This window comes from Diospyros lotus, chromosome 3 (genome assembly GCF_014633365.1).
Source record: "Diospyros lotus cultivar Yz01 chromosome 3, ASM1463336v1, whole genome shotgun sequence".
Taxonomy (NCBI): Eukaryota; Viridiplantae; Streptophyta; class Magnoliopsida; order Ericales; family Ebenaceae; genus Diospyros; species Diospyros lotus.
The window spans coordinates 22,269,757-22,286,404 of NC_068340.1; the positions used below are offsets into that span (position 1 = coordinate 22,269,757).

At 38.6% G+C, this 16,648-nt stretch overlaps 1 protein-coding gene across 9 annotated transcripts in view; it reads right to left on the minus strand.

Annotated features, from left to right (window-relative positions):
- The window catches only part of LOC127797436 (CSC1-like protein At1g69450), a 144,146-nt gene that overhangs the window by 54,711 nt on the left and 72,787 nt on the right, over nucleotides 1–16,648 (minus strand). For 8 of the 9 annotated variants that reach the window (XM_052330340.1, XM_052330338.1, XM_052330336.1 and 5 more), the window contains 2 exons: nucleotides 10,544–10,842; nucleotides 9,410–9,686 (listed from right to left, as the gene is read on the minus strand). The exons of the other annotated variant lie outside the window; for it this stretch is intronic. In XM_052330340.1, the coding sequence (XP_052186300.1) occupies nucleotides 9,410–9,686; nucleotides 10,544–10,842 (576 nt within the window). The remainder of the gene's footprint in view (nucleotides 1–9,409; nucleotides 9,687–10,543; nucleotides 10,843–16,648) is intronic. 9 annotated transcript variants of the gene reach the window in all.

The following is a 16,648-nucleotide window of genomic DNA, read 5'->3' on the forward strand; positions in this document are numbered from 1 at the left end:
ACAACCTTGTCGTTACCTTGGAACTCCTTTTTCAATGTTTCCCAAGCAACTTTGGCCTTTGTGATATTGTAGATGCGAGGGTAGATGGACTTGCTTACGCCTTGATGTAGATATCTCAAGGCTAGGGCATTCTTCTTTGTATTCTTCTTGTATTGGGTTTGATTCTCAGCAGTCCAAGCTGTATTCGAGCCTGCAGCTAGTGGTTCTTTATAATCCTCTTCAGTCAATTCCCACAAATCTTGAGAGATGAAGAAGAACATTATTTGATCACTCCAATATCTATAGTTTTCACCCTCAAAGATGGGACCTTGGCTCTGAGAGTAGGAGAACATAGTACTTGATGTAGATGGAGGATTTGAGGCCATTTTGAAGCTGGAATTGGGATGTTCGCTCTGATACCAAAATTTGTTGGTGCATGTGGAAGTATAGCATTTTTAAAAATAAAACTTTTGAGAGAACCACAAATGCTGGATAATGTTGCAGAGTTGCAACTTCTTTTTTTTTACTAAATCTAATATGGCTTCTCATTTCTTTTCTCTTTATATAGAGCCAAACAACCATAAAGGCTAATCAAGGCATTAACAACAGCTTTGGAATACAGAAAGACTCCTAGAGAATTAATGCTATAAATGCTATGATGGAAAACAAAAAGACTCGATTATAAATCCTTTCTTAATACTTTAAATGCTTCAAGAAATCACTTTAGATGCTCCTTGATATGCTGAAAATCATAAATTATCTCACAGAATTTAGTGGCTGAAAGGTACTTTTGGCCTTCCATGCGTCGGGATGTATACAAGTATGTCCCCCATTGCCACAGCTGTCAAGTTTCAAAGGGGCAACAACAAAATACAGGTCCTTACACTCCTTTACCAGTTCCTACGACCCCATGGATTGATATAAGCATGGAATTTGTATTGGGTCTACCACGGACTGCTAGGGGTGTTGATTCCATCTTGGTCATGGTGGACTGATTTTCAAAGATGATCCATTTTATTGCTTGCAAGAAGACTTTTGATGAAACTCACATGGCGAATCTGTTTTTTAGGGAAGTGGTTAGATTGCATGGGATGCCAAAAACTATCACCTCTAATTGGGACACAAAGTTTCTAAGTCATTTTTGGAGGACATTGTGGAAAGTATTGGCAACAAAATTACAGTACAACAGTGCTTATAACCCAGACACCCACAAACAGATGGGCAAACTGAAGTAGTAAACAGGAGCTTAGGGAATTTGTTGTGTTGCCTTGCAAAAGACAACATCCGACAATGGGATCTAATTTTACCACAGGTTGAATTTGCTTATAACAACACTTTTAACAGATCTACTGGGAAGAGTCCTTTCCAAGTGGTATATGGAACAAATCCCAATCAGATTGTTGATCTCATGGATGTCTCCCATCACCATATGGTTAGTGATGATGCAGTTGCTTATGCTGAGAATTTGAAAGAGGTACAAGAAGAAGTTAGGAAAAGGCTTGAAAATGTGAACCAACATTACAAGGCAGCGACTGATCAACATAGAAGGTATAAGGAGTATCAAGTGGGTGATTGGGTCATGGTTTTCCTTCAAAAGGAAAGATTTCCAGCAGGTACCTATCACAAGTTAAAGAGTAAAAAGACTGGTGCCATGGAAAATTCTACGCAAGTTCGGTGAAAATGCCTATGAGGTTGAACTTCCTCAAGACCTTGATATATCATCAATCTTTAATGTGGCAGATTTGTATCCTTTCCATGGGAATCTGCAAATGGAATTGCAGGATGTTGAGTGTAAGAGTCCACCTCAGGTAACTTCTAGCAAAGGTGGAAGGATCCAGGCTGTTGTACATGTGCGGGAGGTGAAGACTAGAGCTGGAAATTATTTTAGATTTCTGGTAAGATGGGCAGGCAAACCTGATTATGAAAACTCATATATTAGTGAAGAGGATTTTATGAAAATTGACCCTGAAATGTGCCAGGCAGCCAAGTTTCTTTCTAAAAAGGGGGGAATGATGCAAACCTGTACATAGTTTTTATTTTCACGTGTTTTCTCTAATTGGGTAGGGGGTATTTTGGTCATTTTCAACTTTTGGGGGTATATTTTGGTGTAAGTTAATTTTGGGGTGTCTTTTTGTAAGATCAAGTATTTTGTTGGGGTTCCTAACGATAGTGACTTTTAGGGGGAGTTATTTGCAAAATGGGAGTTGGCTTCCCTTGGAAGCTTGAAGAGATAGAAGTTGGCTTCCTTTGGAAGCTTGAGGTCTGCTATAATCCTAGCCACTTAAGGGACTTTTTCAGCATTTTGAAGACAGAAGCCTCTGCAGGGAGTTTCAGCTCCAAACCAGCTAGGGTTTTGAAGATTTGGAGGCTTGGGTTTTAAGGAGTCGACCCTGCAATGCCTACCAATCCCTCCACTGCTGCCACAGGTGCGAGAGGCTAGCAAGAAGCTGCTGCTACTCAGCTGTTCTAGGACTGAAGAGGTGTCATCTCGGTTATTTAAGTGTGTTATTTGCTGTCCATTGTTTCAACACTACATCCTTGTTGTGTTTGTGCTATTTTCGCTGTCCCTATTTGCATCACACTCACATGCCACTGTAGCTTTCTTTTTCTGTTTTGCTAGTACCTGTCTGTCAAGATATACTTGTGAATGTCAAATGCTTCTGTCTCAAGGGCACATAAACTCTGTCATAACATAAGCAAACTGACATTGATATGATGTGCCATCACATGTTCAGAATGGAAAACTGCTCTACTCTTTTTAAGTATACATCTAAGATTTTTTATACAAGGAAAATCTTTGCCAGTATTTACTGATTATACACCCTTATGGATAGAAAATCTTTTCCAACCTGTATTGATAAAACAACCAAAGGGGGCAATCCCATGCACGCAGGATATAGACCAAACTAAATTATACATGCACAAAATCAGGCTCATGAATAGTCTACCAAAGAATAGTAAAAAAAAAAAAATCTATAAGGGGATCATGGTCTTTAGATTAGGCAACTATATATTCTATATATCTTTATACTACACCGAGTATATATCTTGTGTAGGATGCATGTATATAATCCATGTACACCTCACCTCTTTCAAGAGATATGAAATATACACATGTTTTATTTAACAGTTCATTTTGCTTCTCAGGTTCTTACAATGTGGGCAGTGGATGACGGCTTTCTTATTGCTGGTGCTCAGGCTGATGGCTGATGGTTGATGGAAGGTGTAAGTTAGATAAACAAGCTCTGACAGTTCTGTGTTGCTCTAATACTACGCTAGCCGCAATGGATAGAAGTTGCTCTGATACCAAGTTCAAAGCAAAACAAAGGGAAGAAAGAAGAAGAGAAGAAGTGGCAGCAGTAGGAGATTAGAAGGAGCAGAAGAAAACGGTAGAAGTCGAATCTGCAATAGTAGCGGCAGCAGAAAGAATAGCAAAAGTAATGGACGGAAGAAAAGAAGGGAAAGAGAGAGAGAGAGAGCTCTTCCATATATACAACGTTTATTCATTCTAAAACAAAACACAATTTTGGATTACACCAATTAGCCATATTAATTAGCTTCATAAAACTTTTAAAACAAGAAGAACTCCTTCAATGTAATACCATCTACTATAACAACTTAATACCACTTAATCAATTACGAGTCCTAGTAGGGCTAAAATACACTTGATAAAATCTGTTGGTTCCCGAAGAAAGAAATAAGGAAACTTGGCTAGCATCTCAAAGAGAGTTGTTAGTCAAGCTATCCTTAAATTAGAAGCCAATCGTATCTTCAGCTTTTGGAAATTTCTAAATCAGTATTTAGGAAACTTCCTATTTGTATATAGTCAAATCTTTCCTATTGTTTAGCCTTTGTAAATCCTTCTTATATTGTACATTTCTCATCTCTATAAGGGGACTTTTATTTTGTACGAATGAAGTAATGAAGAATATATTCAGTTTTCACATGGTATCAAAGCCATAGTGATCTACCTTCATTATCTTCTTAATCCTGTCAAAAGACTGTGTGCCTTCATTGCCACAATATTGTTTTTGGTTTGATTCCAGTTTATCAGCCATTAATCTTCTCCACCATGTCAAAAATTTCAGAAACCACTCCTATGGCAACAGGAGATGTTGTTCCGTTTGATCCACCTAAGGGAAACATCTCAACTAGTGAATTGTCGAGAATGCATCATTCCTACCGCCTCGATAGTATAAACTATCTACAGTGGTCTCAACTCGTGCGAACGTTCTTAAAAGGTCGAGGGAAGATAGCTCATTTAACCGAGCCTGCCCCCAAGACCTTGGATCCAGTTTTGCTTGCATGGGATATTGAGGCTTCAATGATTATGTCTTGACTTTGGAGTTCAATGCAGTTTGAGGTAAGCAAGAACTATATGTTCTTATCTTCTGCTAAAGAGATTTGAGACACTATGAAACACACTTATTCTAAGGTGCAAGATCCTTCTGTTATCGTTGAAATTAAAACAAAGATAAGTAATACAAAGAAGGGGTCTTTGACAGTAACTGATATTATAATAAGATGAATGGATATTGTTTGGAATTAGATCACTATCAGGATATTAAGATGGTGTGTAGTGAAGATGCAACTACCCTTACTTCTATATTTGAGAGGGATAGAATTGTTGAGTTTTTGGCTGGTCTTAATGTTGAGTATGATCAAGTAAGAGTGCAGGTTCTTGGAAAAGAAAAACTTCCATCACTTATTGAAGTGTTTTCTATAATCCGTAGTGAGGAATATATAAGGATAACCATGTTCAATGAGGCTAATCCTAAGGGATCAGCAATAGTAACTAACAAGATGGATGGCTCTCGATTCAAGTCTCAGCAAGGAAGGAGTGATCCACCACCTAGACCACAAAACCGAGAAGGTCTATGGTGTTCTTTTTGCAAGAATACCAGGGAAACGTGTTTCAAGTTACATGGAAAAGAGGTTGTTTTGAGTAAGATAGGGGGGTTTAGGAACCTACAATCCAAAAATCAAGCATAGGCCTATAATATAAACAAGGAGGAAACCACCACTGAGAAGGCAGATTCGGTTACGACTTTTGAATTAAGCCAATTGAATGTTGATGGCATCAGTAAGCTAAAAAGCCTTATGAAAACCATCTAAGATGGCACTTGCTCACTGGCACAAGCAGGTACTTGCTTTCAGCGTTCTCATTCTGAATCTTTTATTGCCTAAAAAACTATTAGGGAAGATTTATGGATCTTAGACTACAGAGCTATTGACCATATGTCATATGACCTAAATGTGTTTGAATTCTATAAACAAATGAGTGTTTCCAAGAAAATATCAGTAGTCAATGGTAATACCATTCCTATAGCAGGTCAAGGTAATGTTATTCTCATTTCCTCATTACCTATTCAATAGGTTCTTCATGTTCCTAATCTTTCTAACAATTTAATCTCAGCTCACCAACTCACCAAAGACCTTAATTGTCGTGTTATCTTCTCTCCTCATACATGTGAGTTTCAGGCACTTGACATGGGGAATATGATTAGTGTTGCTGAGGAATGGAATGAGTTGTACTACTTGAAGAAAAAGCAATGCTCTGGCTAAAGGGGATTAACCTATCCTTGCCTGTTCATCACATCCTACTCCTATGATTGAGACATGGCTTCAACATTATCATTCAGGACATCCTCCTTTTAGTTTGTTGTAGTCTATGTTTCCCACTTTATTTAGGGGCTTAAGTGTCACTAATCTTTATTGTGATGTGTGTAAATTTTCTAAACATTGTAGAGTCGCTTATCCCATCAGCAATAAATTGTCTTCTATTCCATTTTCTTTGATACATTTTAAAGTTTGGGGGCCATCTAGAATCCCTAATTATTCTGGGGCTAGATGGTTCATTTCTTTCATTGATGATTGTACAAGAATGACTTGGGTATATCTCTTAAAGGATAAGGCTGCTATTAGTACTATTTTGCCTATATTCCATAAGAGGATTTCTACCCAATTCAGATCCCACGTTAAAAGATTTCGTACTGATAATGCAAGGGATTATTTTAATCATTACTTGCATTAGTTTTTCCAGCAGGAAGGTATTGTCCATGGGTCATCTTGTGCTGATACTCCTCAACAAAATAGGGTGGCTGAAAGGAAAATGCGACATCTACTTAATGTTACTAGAGCTCTTCTCCATCATCATTCTGTTCCTAAATTCTTTTGGGGAGAAGCACTCTTAACTACTGCATATATGATCAATCGGGTTCCTTCTAAGCTCCTAAATCATCAAAGTCCATTTTAGTGTTTGTCATCCTATTTCCCTGATCTTGGTCTTCATACTTCCCTTCCTTTAAAAGTCTTTGGCTGTGTGTCTTTTGTCCATATTTCTAAGCATCAAAGGGATAAGTTTGATTCTCGAGCACTTAAGTGCATCTTTCTTGGTTATTCCCCTACTCAAAAAGGCTACAAGTGTTATCATCCTCTCACTAGAAAATTCTATGTGTCCAAGGATGTTACATTTGTTGAAACTCAGTCCTTCTTTGGGTCCTTTAGTCTTGGCCACCAGGGGGAGAATGTTCCTAGTGATGACCAAGGTGGAGGTCTTCCTATCTTAGATTTGGCTCTTGAGTTACACCCAATACCTGACTCATCTGCTTCTCCACAGGATATACCAGAACCCCAAAAAGCACAACCACTGCCATTGCTGCCATCCTTGGTCAGGTTTAAAACTCCCATTATGTCTTCAAGAGAAGAACTCAACCTATTTCAAATCCTCAACTTGGATCAACATCTCCTCCAAGTTCAGTTATTGAAATCTCTCTTCCCTCTAGTCCTCCTAATCCTGTTCCTAATGACTTGGATCTACCTATTGCTAATATGAAAGGAATCAGGAGTTGCACACAGCATTCATTGGCTTAATTATCTCTCTTATCATTGTCTGTCCCCAAAGCATAAAAGTTTCTTAACCTCTTTGGATACCATTATTATTCCTAAGATGGTTGATAAGGCTTCAAAGGATCAGAATTGGATCCAAGTAATGCATGAGGAGAAGAGAGCCTAGGAAAAGAATTAGATTTGGGAAATGGTGTCTAAACCAAAGGGAATCAAACCTGTGGGCTGCAGGTGGGTTTTTAATCTAAAGTATAATGCAAATGGCACTTAGAAATGTATAAGGCTCGGTTAGTTGCGAAAGGGTACACCCAAACCTATGGCATTGACTATCTAGAGACCTATGCACCTGTGGCAAAGATGACAACAATAAGGATCCTCTTGGCCCTAGTAGCATGTTATGGATGGTAGTTACAACAATTTGATGTCAAGAATGCCTTTTTGCATGGAGACTTAGAAGAAAAAGTAGTATTTATAAAGCCACCACCAGGATTTGACAAAGGAGTTGTAGGAAAGGTGTGCAAACTAAAGAAGGCACTCTATGGGTTCAAACAGTCACTGAAGGCATGGTTTGATAGGTTCTCTAAAGCTATGAAACAAATGGGATATCACCAAAGGAGGGGAGATCATACTCTCTTCATTAAACATTTAACAGAGGGAAGAATGGCATCTTTACTGGTCTATGAAGATGACATTATAGTGACTGGGAATGATTTTGAAGAGTAGAAACAATTAAAGGAGAGTCTTGCTAGAACATGTGAAATCAAAGATCTTGGTGCACTGAAGTATTTTCTGGGAATAGAGGTGCCCTAGTCTAAAGAAGGGATTTTTCTTTCACAGAGGAAGTATGTATTGGATTTGTTAAAAGAAACAGGATTGCCGAGAAGTAAAGGAGCAGGTTCCCCCCAGTAGAACCCAACATCAAGGTTGCGGAAAATTCTAATTGTCAGCTGGTGGACAAAGGAAGATATCAAAAATTGGTGGGGTGACTGATCTATTTGTCACACACTCAACTAGATATTGCATTTGTTGTTAGCTTGGTGAGTCAATTCATGCATAGTCCAACAGAGAAACATATGCAGGCTGTAAGGAGAATCCTATGTTATCTGAAAACTACACCTCGCAAAGGGATTTTGTTCAAATCAGGCAATGACTTGGATATTATAGGGTATATGGATGCAGATTATGCAGGGTCTTTAATTGATAGACACTCCACAATAAGGTATTGTGTGTTCTTAGGGGGGAATTTGGTGGAAGTAAGAAGTAAAGTATAGTGGTTAGATCTAGTGTTAAGGCCGAATTCAGGGCTATGTCTCTAGGGCTGTGTGAATTGTTGTGGTTGAGAATTATTTTGGAAGACTTAAAGATTGCTAGCAATGGACCAATGAAGTTGTGTCGTGATAACAAATAAACTATAATTATTGCACATAACCCTGTGCAACACAATAGAACTAAGCATGTGGAGATAGACAGACACTTCATAAAAAAGAAGTTGAAAATTGACCTAATTTGTGTACCATATGTCCTCTCAAAAAAACAACTAGATGATCTTTTGACAAAGGGGCTACCCACTAAAAGGTTTGTAGAGTTGGTAGGCAAGCTGGGAATGATGGATATCTATTCACCAGCTTGAGGGGGAGTGTTGGTTCCCGAAGAAAGAAATAAGGAAACTTGGCTAGCATCTCAAAGAGAGTTGTTAGTCAAGCTATCCTTAATTTAGAAGCCAATCATATCTTCATCTTTTGGAAGTCTCTAAATCAGTATTTAGGAAACTTTCCTATATTGTTTAGGAAACTTCCTATTTGTGTATAGTCAAATCTTTCCTACTGTTTAGCCTTTGTAAATCCTTCCTATGTTGTACATTCCTCATCTCTATAGGAGGACTTGTATTTTGTACGAATGAAGTAATGAAGAATATATTCAGTTTTCACAAAATCAAATAATCATAACCCTTTAAAGTTCCTAAATAAATAAAATCCTAACACACCTAGAACTATAAAATCCTAAACCAAATAGAATTCCTTATCTCCATCACCAACCCATTCTCTTGAGTTTGTTTGGTTTCAAAAGAAGAAAAACAATTTTCAAAACCCTAACAAAACAGGCTTTTACTATTTAACTAGAAGGCTTATAATTGTTAAAAAAGTACCTCGCAATCTTCACCGTATTAAATCTGCTAAATGTCTTAAACCTTTAATGCAACTTATCTTAACAAGCTAAAATTAGTTCCTGAACTCATTCCTTTAAAATCAAAGATATGAAATGACTTTGGGACAAAAAGTTTCCAATAACCATATGATGAAAGTAAGAGTTAAGATGGGTGATCAATGAGAGAAGAAACCATACAAAACTACACAAAGCTAAAAGCAAAATACCATTATATGAGTACTTCTATTAATTGTTGGATTCATTTCAAGTAAAAGATAAAAAAAACAATATAATTGTAAATTTGATCGCTTCAGGAAGCATAATCTTATGATTTCACCTCCAGAGCTAGTGATAGATCCTACACTAAACCCTGCTTCTTTTTACTAATTTTACAGGAAAAACCAAAATGTTAGTCCTGTACATGGAAAAATGTTCTCACCTGTGCTGGAACACTAACAGCTAGCATTGCAGGAATCTTTTTGGGCTCTAGCAAGATGGATATTTGGGTGAAAACTGAGCCCGAAAGCACATTTCCAAAAAACACATTCCATATAGTAAACCAAAGTACTTTGTCACATGCACTTTTTTCAATCTCGCTATTAGAAATATATCCTTGAATTGAGGACAGGAACTTCATGATAGGGGGCGCCATTTTCAGAAACAAGAGAAGAATGAGGCTGGGAAGGTACCCTGTAATTACTTGACTGACGAATGTTCTGCAAGACCAGTCAGAAGGCTAGGTTTAAGTCAGATGAGAATTGATGAAAGCAAGGACAAGAACTGAAATCAGAATGTTCAAACTTGATACCAAACTAGTATGCAGATAATAGGAGACACATGATATTCAATGAAGTGAGTAATTTGGTTAGATCTTAGGTTTGGTAATTCTCCAACCTTGGGGTCTTCTGTGAGTTAAGTCTACTAGAAATAAACTAACTGAATCCATTAGACATTAATTTCTAATGTAAAAAGGAAGCTAAACCATTGAATAGCTGTGCCAAATGCTCAGGAATTGCAGAAGTGAAAATATAAACAGGCCGATGTAGATGAAAAATTTAATTCATCATCAACTGCACCTTATCCTAACCAAGATAGAATTGGTGGCACAACATTAATAATGTCAATCAATTTCTAAAAGTCACATTGATAATACAAATCCATGAGAACAATGTGGCAAAATTTTTCGCCACCTAACGCAACCCTCTAGCAAGGGAATGATGAGATAAAGTTCTGACACTATCTTCATATGAAAAAGTTTCATGAGATGTCGATGAATGAAGATAATTAATATGGTCGTGTTCAATCACATAATTGATATTGTAAAACAAACCAACACAACTTGGAAACATGACAAGACAAAGAATTTAATTATTTTAGAATTTTATTTCCTTAGGAACCTCAGAGGAATAGGAATCTCATGTTTCTTTTTACTTGGTAGAATCTCATGTTTCTGTTTCTTATATTTCATTCCTTATGTTACATAACTGTTATTAATTATAAAAGAAATAATGGCGGCAAAAGAAAGTATTGCTGACAACAACAACAATTAAAATTCTAGAAATTAACTGCTCACATGGACAGAATGCTTTTCAGGAAGGGAAACCAAACTTCCAACTGAGCCAGGTTAGCAAGACCTTGCACGAATAGGACAGGAATGATGAACAAAACTGTAAGACTAATGCATGCCAATACAACCAGCAGTTTAGAAATCCATCTTCCCATAAATGATGAGGAAAAGAAAGGCCAATACACATCATGAGGCTCAGGGGCTTTCTCTGTGAGCCACTGTGTGGGGTTAACTGATTGTTGCATGTGGAAAGCGGTTGCAGCACCATATCGGGACTTGAAGGACACAAAGGCAGCTCTAACTTCCTTGTATTCAAGTGAAAGTAAAACATTAGCTATTGCATTGACATCTAGAAAAAAAAAAAAGATATAGATAAACACTTGAACTCCTCTGCTAGCTTGAGATACATTGTTCCAATGTTACATTAAGGTGAAAGTATGACATAGAAACATAATGTACCATAATGCTTACAATTATTTACCACAGAAATAGGGGAAAGGAAAAAAAAAAAACAAGCAAACAAAGAAGAGGAAAAAAATTAAATCAATATTGCAACCATGATAGTCACAACAAAGAATAGAAAGTTTGATAAAATCGTCATTGATAAAATCGTTCGCATTTGTAGGCGATTCCTCTGGAATTCTAAGTCGAATCTGGTGGCATGGAAGTCTATTTGTTTGCCTAAGGTTGAGGGGGGGGGGGGGTGTTGGGCCTCAGAGATCTTAAGTGCTGGAATACGGGATTTCTTGCGAAGATCCTATGGAATTTCCACACCAAAAAGACTCCCTTTGGGTGAGATGGGTTCACCATTTTTACTTCCAGAATGCTTCAGTCTGCGAACGGGAAAGCAGAAGGGATGATTCGCCTCTGCTAAAAAGGATTTTTGGAATCAGAGATAAACTTATTCAAGACCAAGGGTCCCCCCAGGATGCGATTAATCTTATGTCAAGCTGGATACGTAGAGATAATGTTTGCCTTTCTATAGTTTATGATTTCTTTCGGCCTAAAGGCCAGAGGGTGCCTTGGGCTTCGACTGTCTGGAGCTCGTGCTTGGTGCCCAGGCACGCTTTCATTCTTTGGCTTTGCTCCATGGAAAAGCTATTGACTAGGGACAGCTCCCTTTTTTGGACATCGGTCGTGCATGCCCGTTATGTAATGTAATGGTGGAGTCAGTGAAGCATGTGTTCTTTCATTGCCGTGTTAGCATGGATGTGTGGTCCCATATTATGGATTGGATGGGTATGGGTCGTAGACTGTCTTCCCTTAACAGAGTTCTCAGATGGCTTAAGAAGGTGGCGAAAGGATCAACCTGGCAATGCATTGTTAAACGTATGGCCCTTGGCAGCACGGTGTATTACTTATGGGAGGCTCGTAATAGGATGGTTTTTAGGGATTCTCAGCCCATAGTAGAGTGCATCATAAGAAGGATTAAAACCTGTGTATACAAGGCAATATTTACTTTGTATCCCTATGTTTTAGTCCAATATGAGTCTCTAGCTATGGGTCTTATGTAATTGGTTTTATCCCTTGTTTTCTAGATATACCCAGTGTATTTGTATATTCATTTGATCATTTATACATATTTGCCTTTTGATAAAAAAAAAAAAACAAAAAAACATAAAGTTTGATCTACTAAAAAATTTCACGATAACAATGACATACAATCTTAAAAACAAATGGCTCCTAAAATCTTAGAATACATATCTTATTTTATCTGAACGTTTAACCTTTGGAGTCAGTTCTTTTTCTACAAAAGTTCAAAACTTCTATATTGTTAGCCTTGATGTCATGAACCAATCTGGGATTGGTAGCCTGCTGAGGAGGTCTTGGGTGTAAAACTTGGTCCCATGAGCCCATAAGTCACCTTTAGCTAGCATTTTTGGGTGAGAACCTATGGTGTAACAGTTTATGTGTTGACAAGCCTTTGGGCAAATAGTTCCCGGGTGCAATCTACCTTAATTATGTTATAGAGTAAGATTAGAATTTGTTCTAGACATGTTCAAGGTTGTTTAGAAGATGGTGTAAAAGTATTTGAGAAGCAATGTATAACTGGAGCAAAGCTAGACAACATACAAGCCGAGAATGCTCAATGTGGCAGAGAACAGGAGACCACTACTCAACAGGTGTTGTGGCAGCGTGCACACTGTCATCTTCAGCATATGCAACAAAAAAACCCACCTTCTGCAGGTGGTATTTTTTGCAATGTGACATCTCCACCTATGTTGGACCCGTTTGTTCCCTCTGAGTCAGTTGTTGAAGCTTCTCTTGAGCCCATTGCCACTTGACAAGGTACACGCTCTACTCGTAATCCTCATCCCATCTACACCTTAGCTATCACCGCTTGGCTTCACTCTATTATGTTTTTGTGTCCAATTTATCTTCTATTACTATCCCTAAAACTACCAATGAGGCACTTTCAGATTCAAGATGGTGCCAGGCCATGGTTGATGAGATGGATGCTTTACACTCTAGTGGCACTTGGGAATTGGTTTCCCTTCCTCCTGGTAAATCTATTGTTGGTTGTCGCTGGATATATACCGTAAAGGTTGGTCCAGATGGGAAAGTCGATCGGCTTAAGACACGCCTAGTTGCCAAAGGATACACTTAGATTTTTTGCCTGGATTATGGTGACACCTTCTCTCCGGTGGCTAAGATTGCCTCCGTGCGCTTATTTTTATCCATTGTTGCGATGAATCATTGGTCTCTCTATCAGCTGGATATTAAGAATGCTTTTCTTCATGGGGATCTTCAGGAGAAAGTTTATATGGACCAACCGCCTAGATTTGTTGCTCAGGGGGAGTCTGACTTAGTCTGTAAACTTCGTCGCGCTCTTTATGGTTTAAAACAATCTCTGCGAGCTTGGTTTGGACGATTTAGCACAGTTCTTCAAGAATTTGGTATGAATCGCAGTGAGGCCGACCACTTTGTCTTTTATCGTCACTCATCAAATGGTCAATGCATTTATCTAGTGGTTTATGTGGACGATATTGTCATCACTGGAAGTGATCAAGATGGTATTCTCCAACTGAAGACACATCTCTTCAACCGTTTTCAGACTAAAGATTTGGGTAACTTGAAATATTTTCTTGGCATTGAAGTAGCCCAGTCCAAAAGCGGCATAGTTATTTCACAAAGAAAATATGCCTTAGACATTCTTGAGGATATCAAGCTTTTATCTGACCCAAATATCAAATATCAAGCTTTTACTGGGACAGGGGGAGCTATTATCTGACCCTGGAAGATATCGTCGACTTGTTAGAAAGTTAAACTACCTCACTATCACTCGACCAGACATCTCTTTTGTTGTGAGTGTAGTTAATCAATTTATACAGTCTCCATGTGATAGTCATTGGGATGTTGCCATTCGCATTCTCAGATATATCAAAGGCACACCAGGTCAGGAATTGTTATATGAAGATAAGGGTCATACCCAGGTGATTGGGTATTCTGATGCTGATTGGGCCAGATCTCCTTCAGATAGACGCTCTATTTCTGGGTATTGTGTTCTAATTGGTGGCAACTTAGTATCTTGGAAGAGTAAGAAGCAGGATGTGGTTGTCAGGTCTAGTGCCGAAGCAGAATACCGAGCTATGGCCTTAGCAACATGCGAACTTATATGGTTGAAACAACTACTTTAAGAATTAAAATATAGCGAGGAGACGCAAATGAAATTAATATGTGATAATCAAGCCGTCTTACATATAGCTTCTAATCCTATTTTTCATGAGAGGACCAAACACATAGAGATTGATTGTCATTTCATTAGAGAAAATTTTTTATCTGGATGTATTACTACTAGCTTCGTCAATTCAGCCGATCAACTGGCAGATGTCTTCACTAAGTCTCTTCGGGGTCCTCGTATTGGTTTTATTTGTAACAAGCTTGGAACATATGACCTATATGCTCCAGCTTGAGGGGGAGTGTTGGAATAAATACTTTATTAGCTGTAAATGAGCTATGATTAGTAGACAAGTAGACAACTAGGCCTTAATTCTAGGAGTAACTTTAGCCTTAATTTCAGGAGTGTCTTTTGTACATTCATACTATAAATCCTAATTGAAAGAGGCAAGACCTCATTAAGTTCTTTGATTAAACAAGGAGTATAAGAGCAAGAACTTTGGTGGAAGATACCCTAGTCTTGAAGGTAGTGATTAAAGGCATGAGAAAAATATTCTTTACCATTGTTAGTGCAAAGGATCTGTATAGAAGACTAGAAAATATTTTTCATAAACTGGTGAAACTGTTTAAAGATCATGGGAACCTCAGACTTATCTTTCATCAACTAGACCCAACAAACACGAGTATGATCCTCAATAAATGTGACACCATTTGCCAGTGATGGTGGAAACTCGAGATGGACCCCAGACATCACTATGCACAAGGTGAAATGGTCGTAATGGTATATAAGGACAAGAGGTATGGGGAGAACGCAAATATTTTGCTAGTACACAATGATCACAATGAAAGGAACTAAGGTCTTTATTAAGGAATAACTAGGGGTACAAAAACTTTAAATATGAAAAACTAGGATGCCCTAATCGTTGGTGCCATAGGAACAGAAGGACTGAATAGACCACCATTGGATAGATAGTACATGCCATTGTGCTCTCTAGTATTGCCAATCGTCCTTGCCAATGGTAAATCCTGAAATTGACAGTGGAAAGGAAAAAAGGTTATAGAGCAATGTAAATCAATTGCCAATTTATGAACAGAGTTTAAATTGCACTATAATTTGGGCACATAAAGAACAGACTTAAGTGGCAACCCAAACACCATGAAATCACCTTAGCCTGCGGCTTTACAGAAAGACCCATGTGCCATAGGAATACCAATGTCCTCTGTACAAGGGTGAAAATTAAGAAGCTCAATTGTAGAGCCACACATATAGTCAGTCGCTTTAGAATCCACAATCCAAACATCCTGGGGGCCTTTGTAGGATAAAAGGGAAGCAGAATAGCTTATTTTACCTTTGTGAGCCATAAGTGCAGTGAAACTAGAATCAAGTTCCTTAGTAGGATGGAGGAGTTTTTTCAGCACTGCCGTTTGTTCGGCTATGAATGGTAAAATGCCAGAGGGAGAGGACGGTGGGGCATCAGCAACATAAGTTGTTTTTGTGCATCTTTGACTTATGGGTTTCCAATTAGCAGGCTTCCCATGAAGGTCCCAACAAGTGTCCTTGGTGTGGTATGGTTTGTTGCAATGCTCACACCATAAACGATCTTTTTGAGGCCGGAGAGACTACTACCCAGAAGGTCCTTTGGATTTTTTAGGATGATATGTTGCTAATGCAGAGCCTTGGACGGTAGAATCCGTGCCAGGATTTTTGGAATGAGGCATCATAACACATTTGTGACTTTCTTCACGGCGAACAATTGCAAAGGCCTCATTGACAGTCGGCAAAGGTTTGCTACCCAAAATATGGCCCCGTACCTCATCCAATTCAGCATTGAGTCCCTGTAAAAAATAAAAAAACATGGTCTTTCTCCTGCATAGCTAGAAACAATTGATCATCCTTGGTACAATGCCAAGTAACGGTGTGATACAGATCATGCTCCTGCTGCAACTCAAAAATGGTATTAAAATATTTTGTGACTAATATACTTCATTGTTTTGTGGAGTGTAAGGCAGTCTGAACCTCAAACAATTAAGAGACGCTCTCCAAGTTAAGAGTACATTTGGTGGACAACAGTTCATACTTCTTGGGTAGTGTTGTAGAACAAATAACGCCTTCCAATTTTGGGTTCCATGGCTTGGACGAGCCAGGCCATAACCAGAGAATTTTCTGCTACCCATGTGCTGTATTTGGGAGATTGAGGGCTTGGGACTGGCGGAACACCAGTAAGACAACCCATTTTCCCTTTACTAGTCATCACGAGTTTCACAGACTGATACCATTCCCAAAAATTGCTACCATTGAGACAATGAACAGTCAAGGGAATGGGGTGCTGGTCAAGGTGGGACGTCTGCACAACGACAGGGCTGGGATTGAGGGGTGGAGGTGTCAGGATAGTGGTTAGGTCAGTGTTTGGTTTGGTGTGGGGTTGAGGGTTGAAAACTTGGAGGGTTCCGCCGGTGGAGGGCTGGTCGGTGAGGCTATGGTGGTCGCTGGAT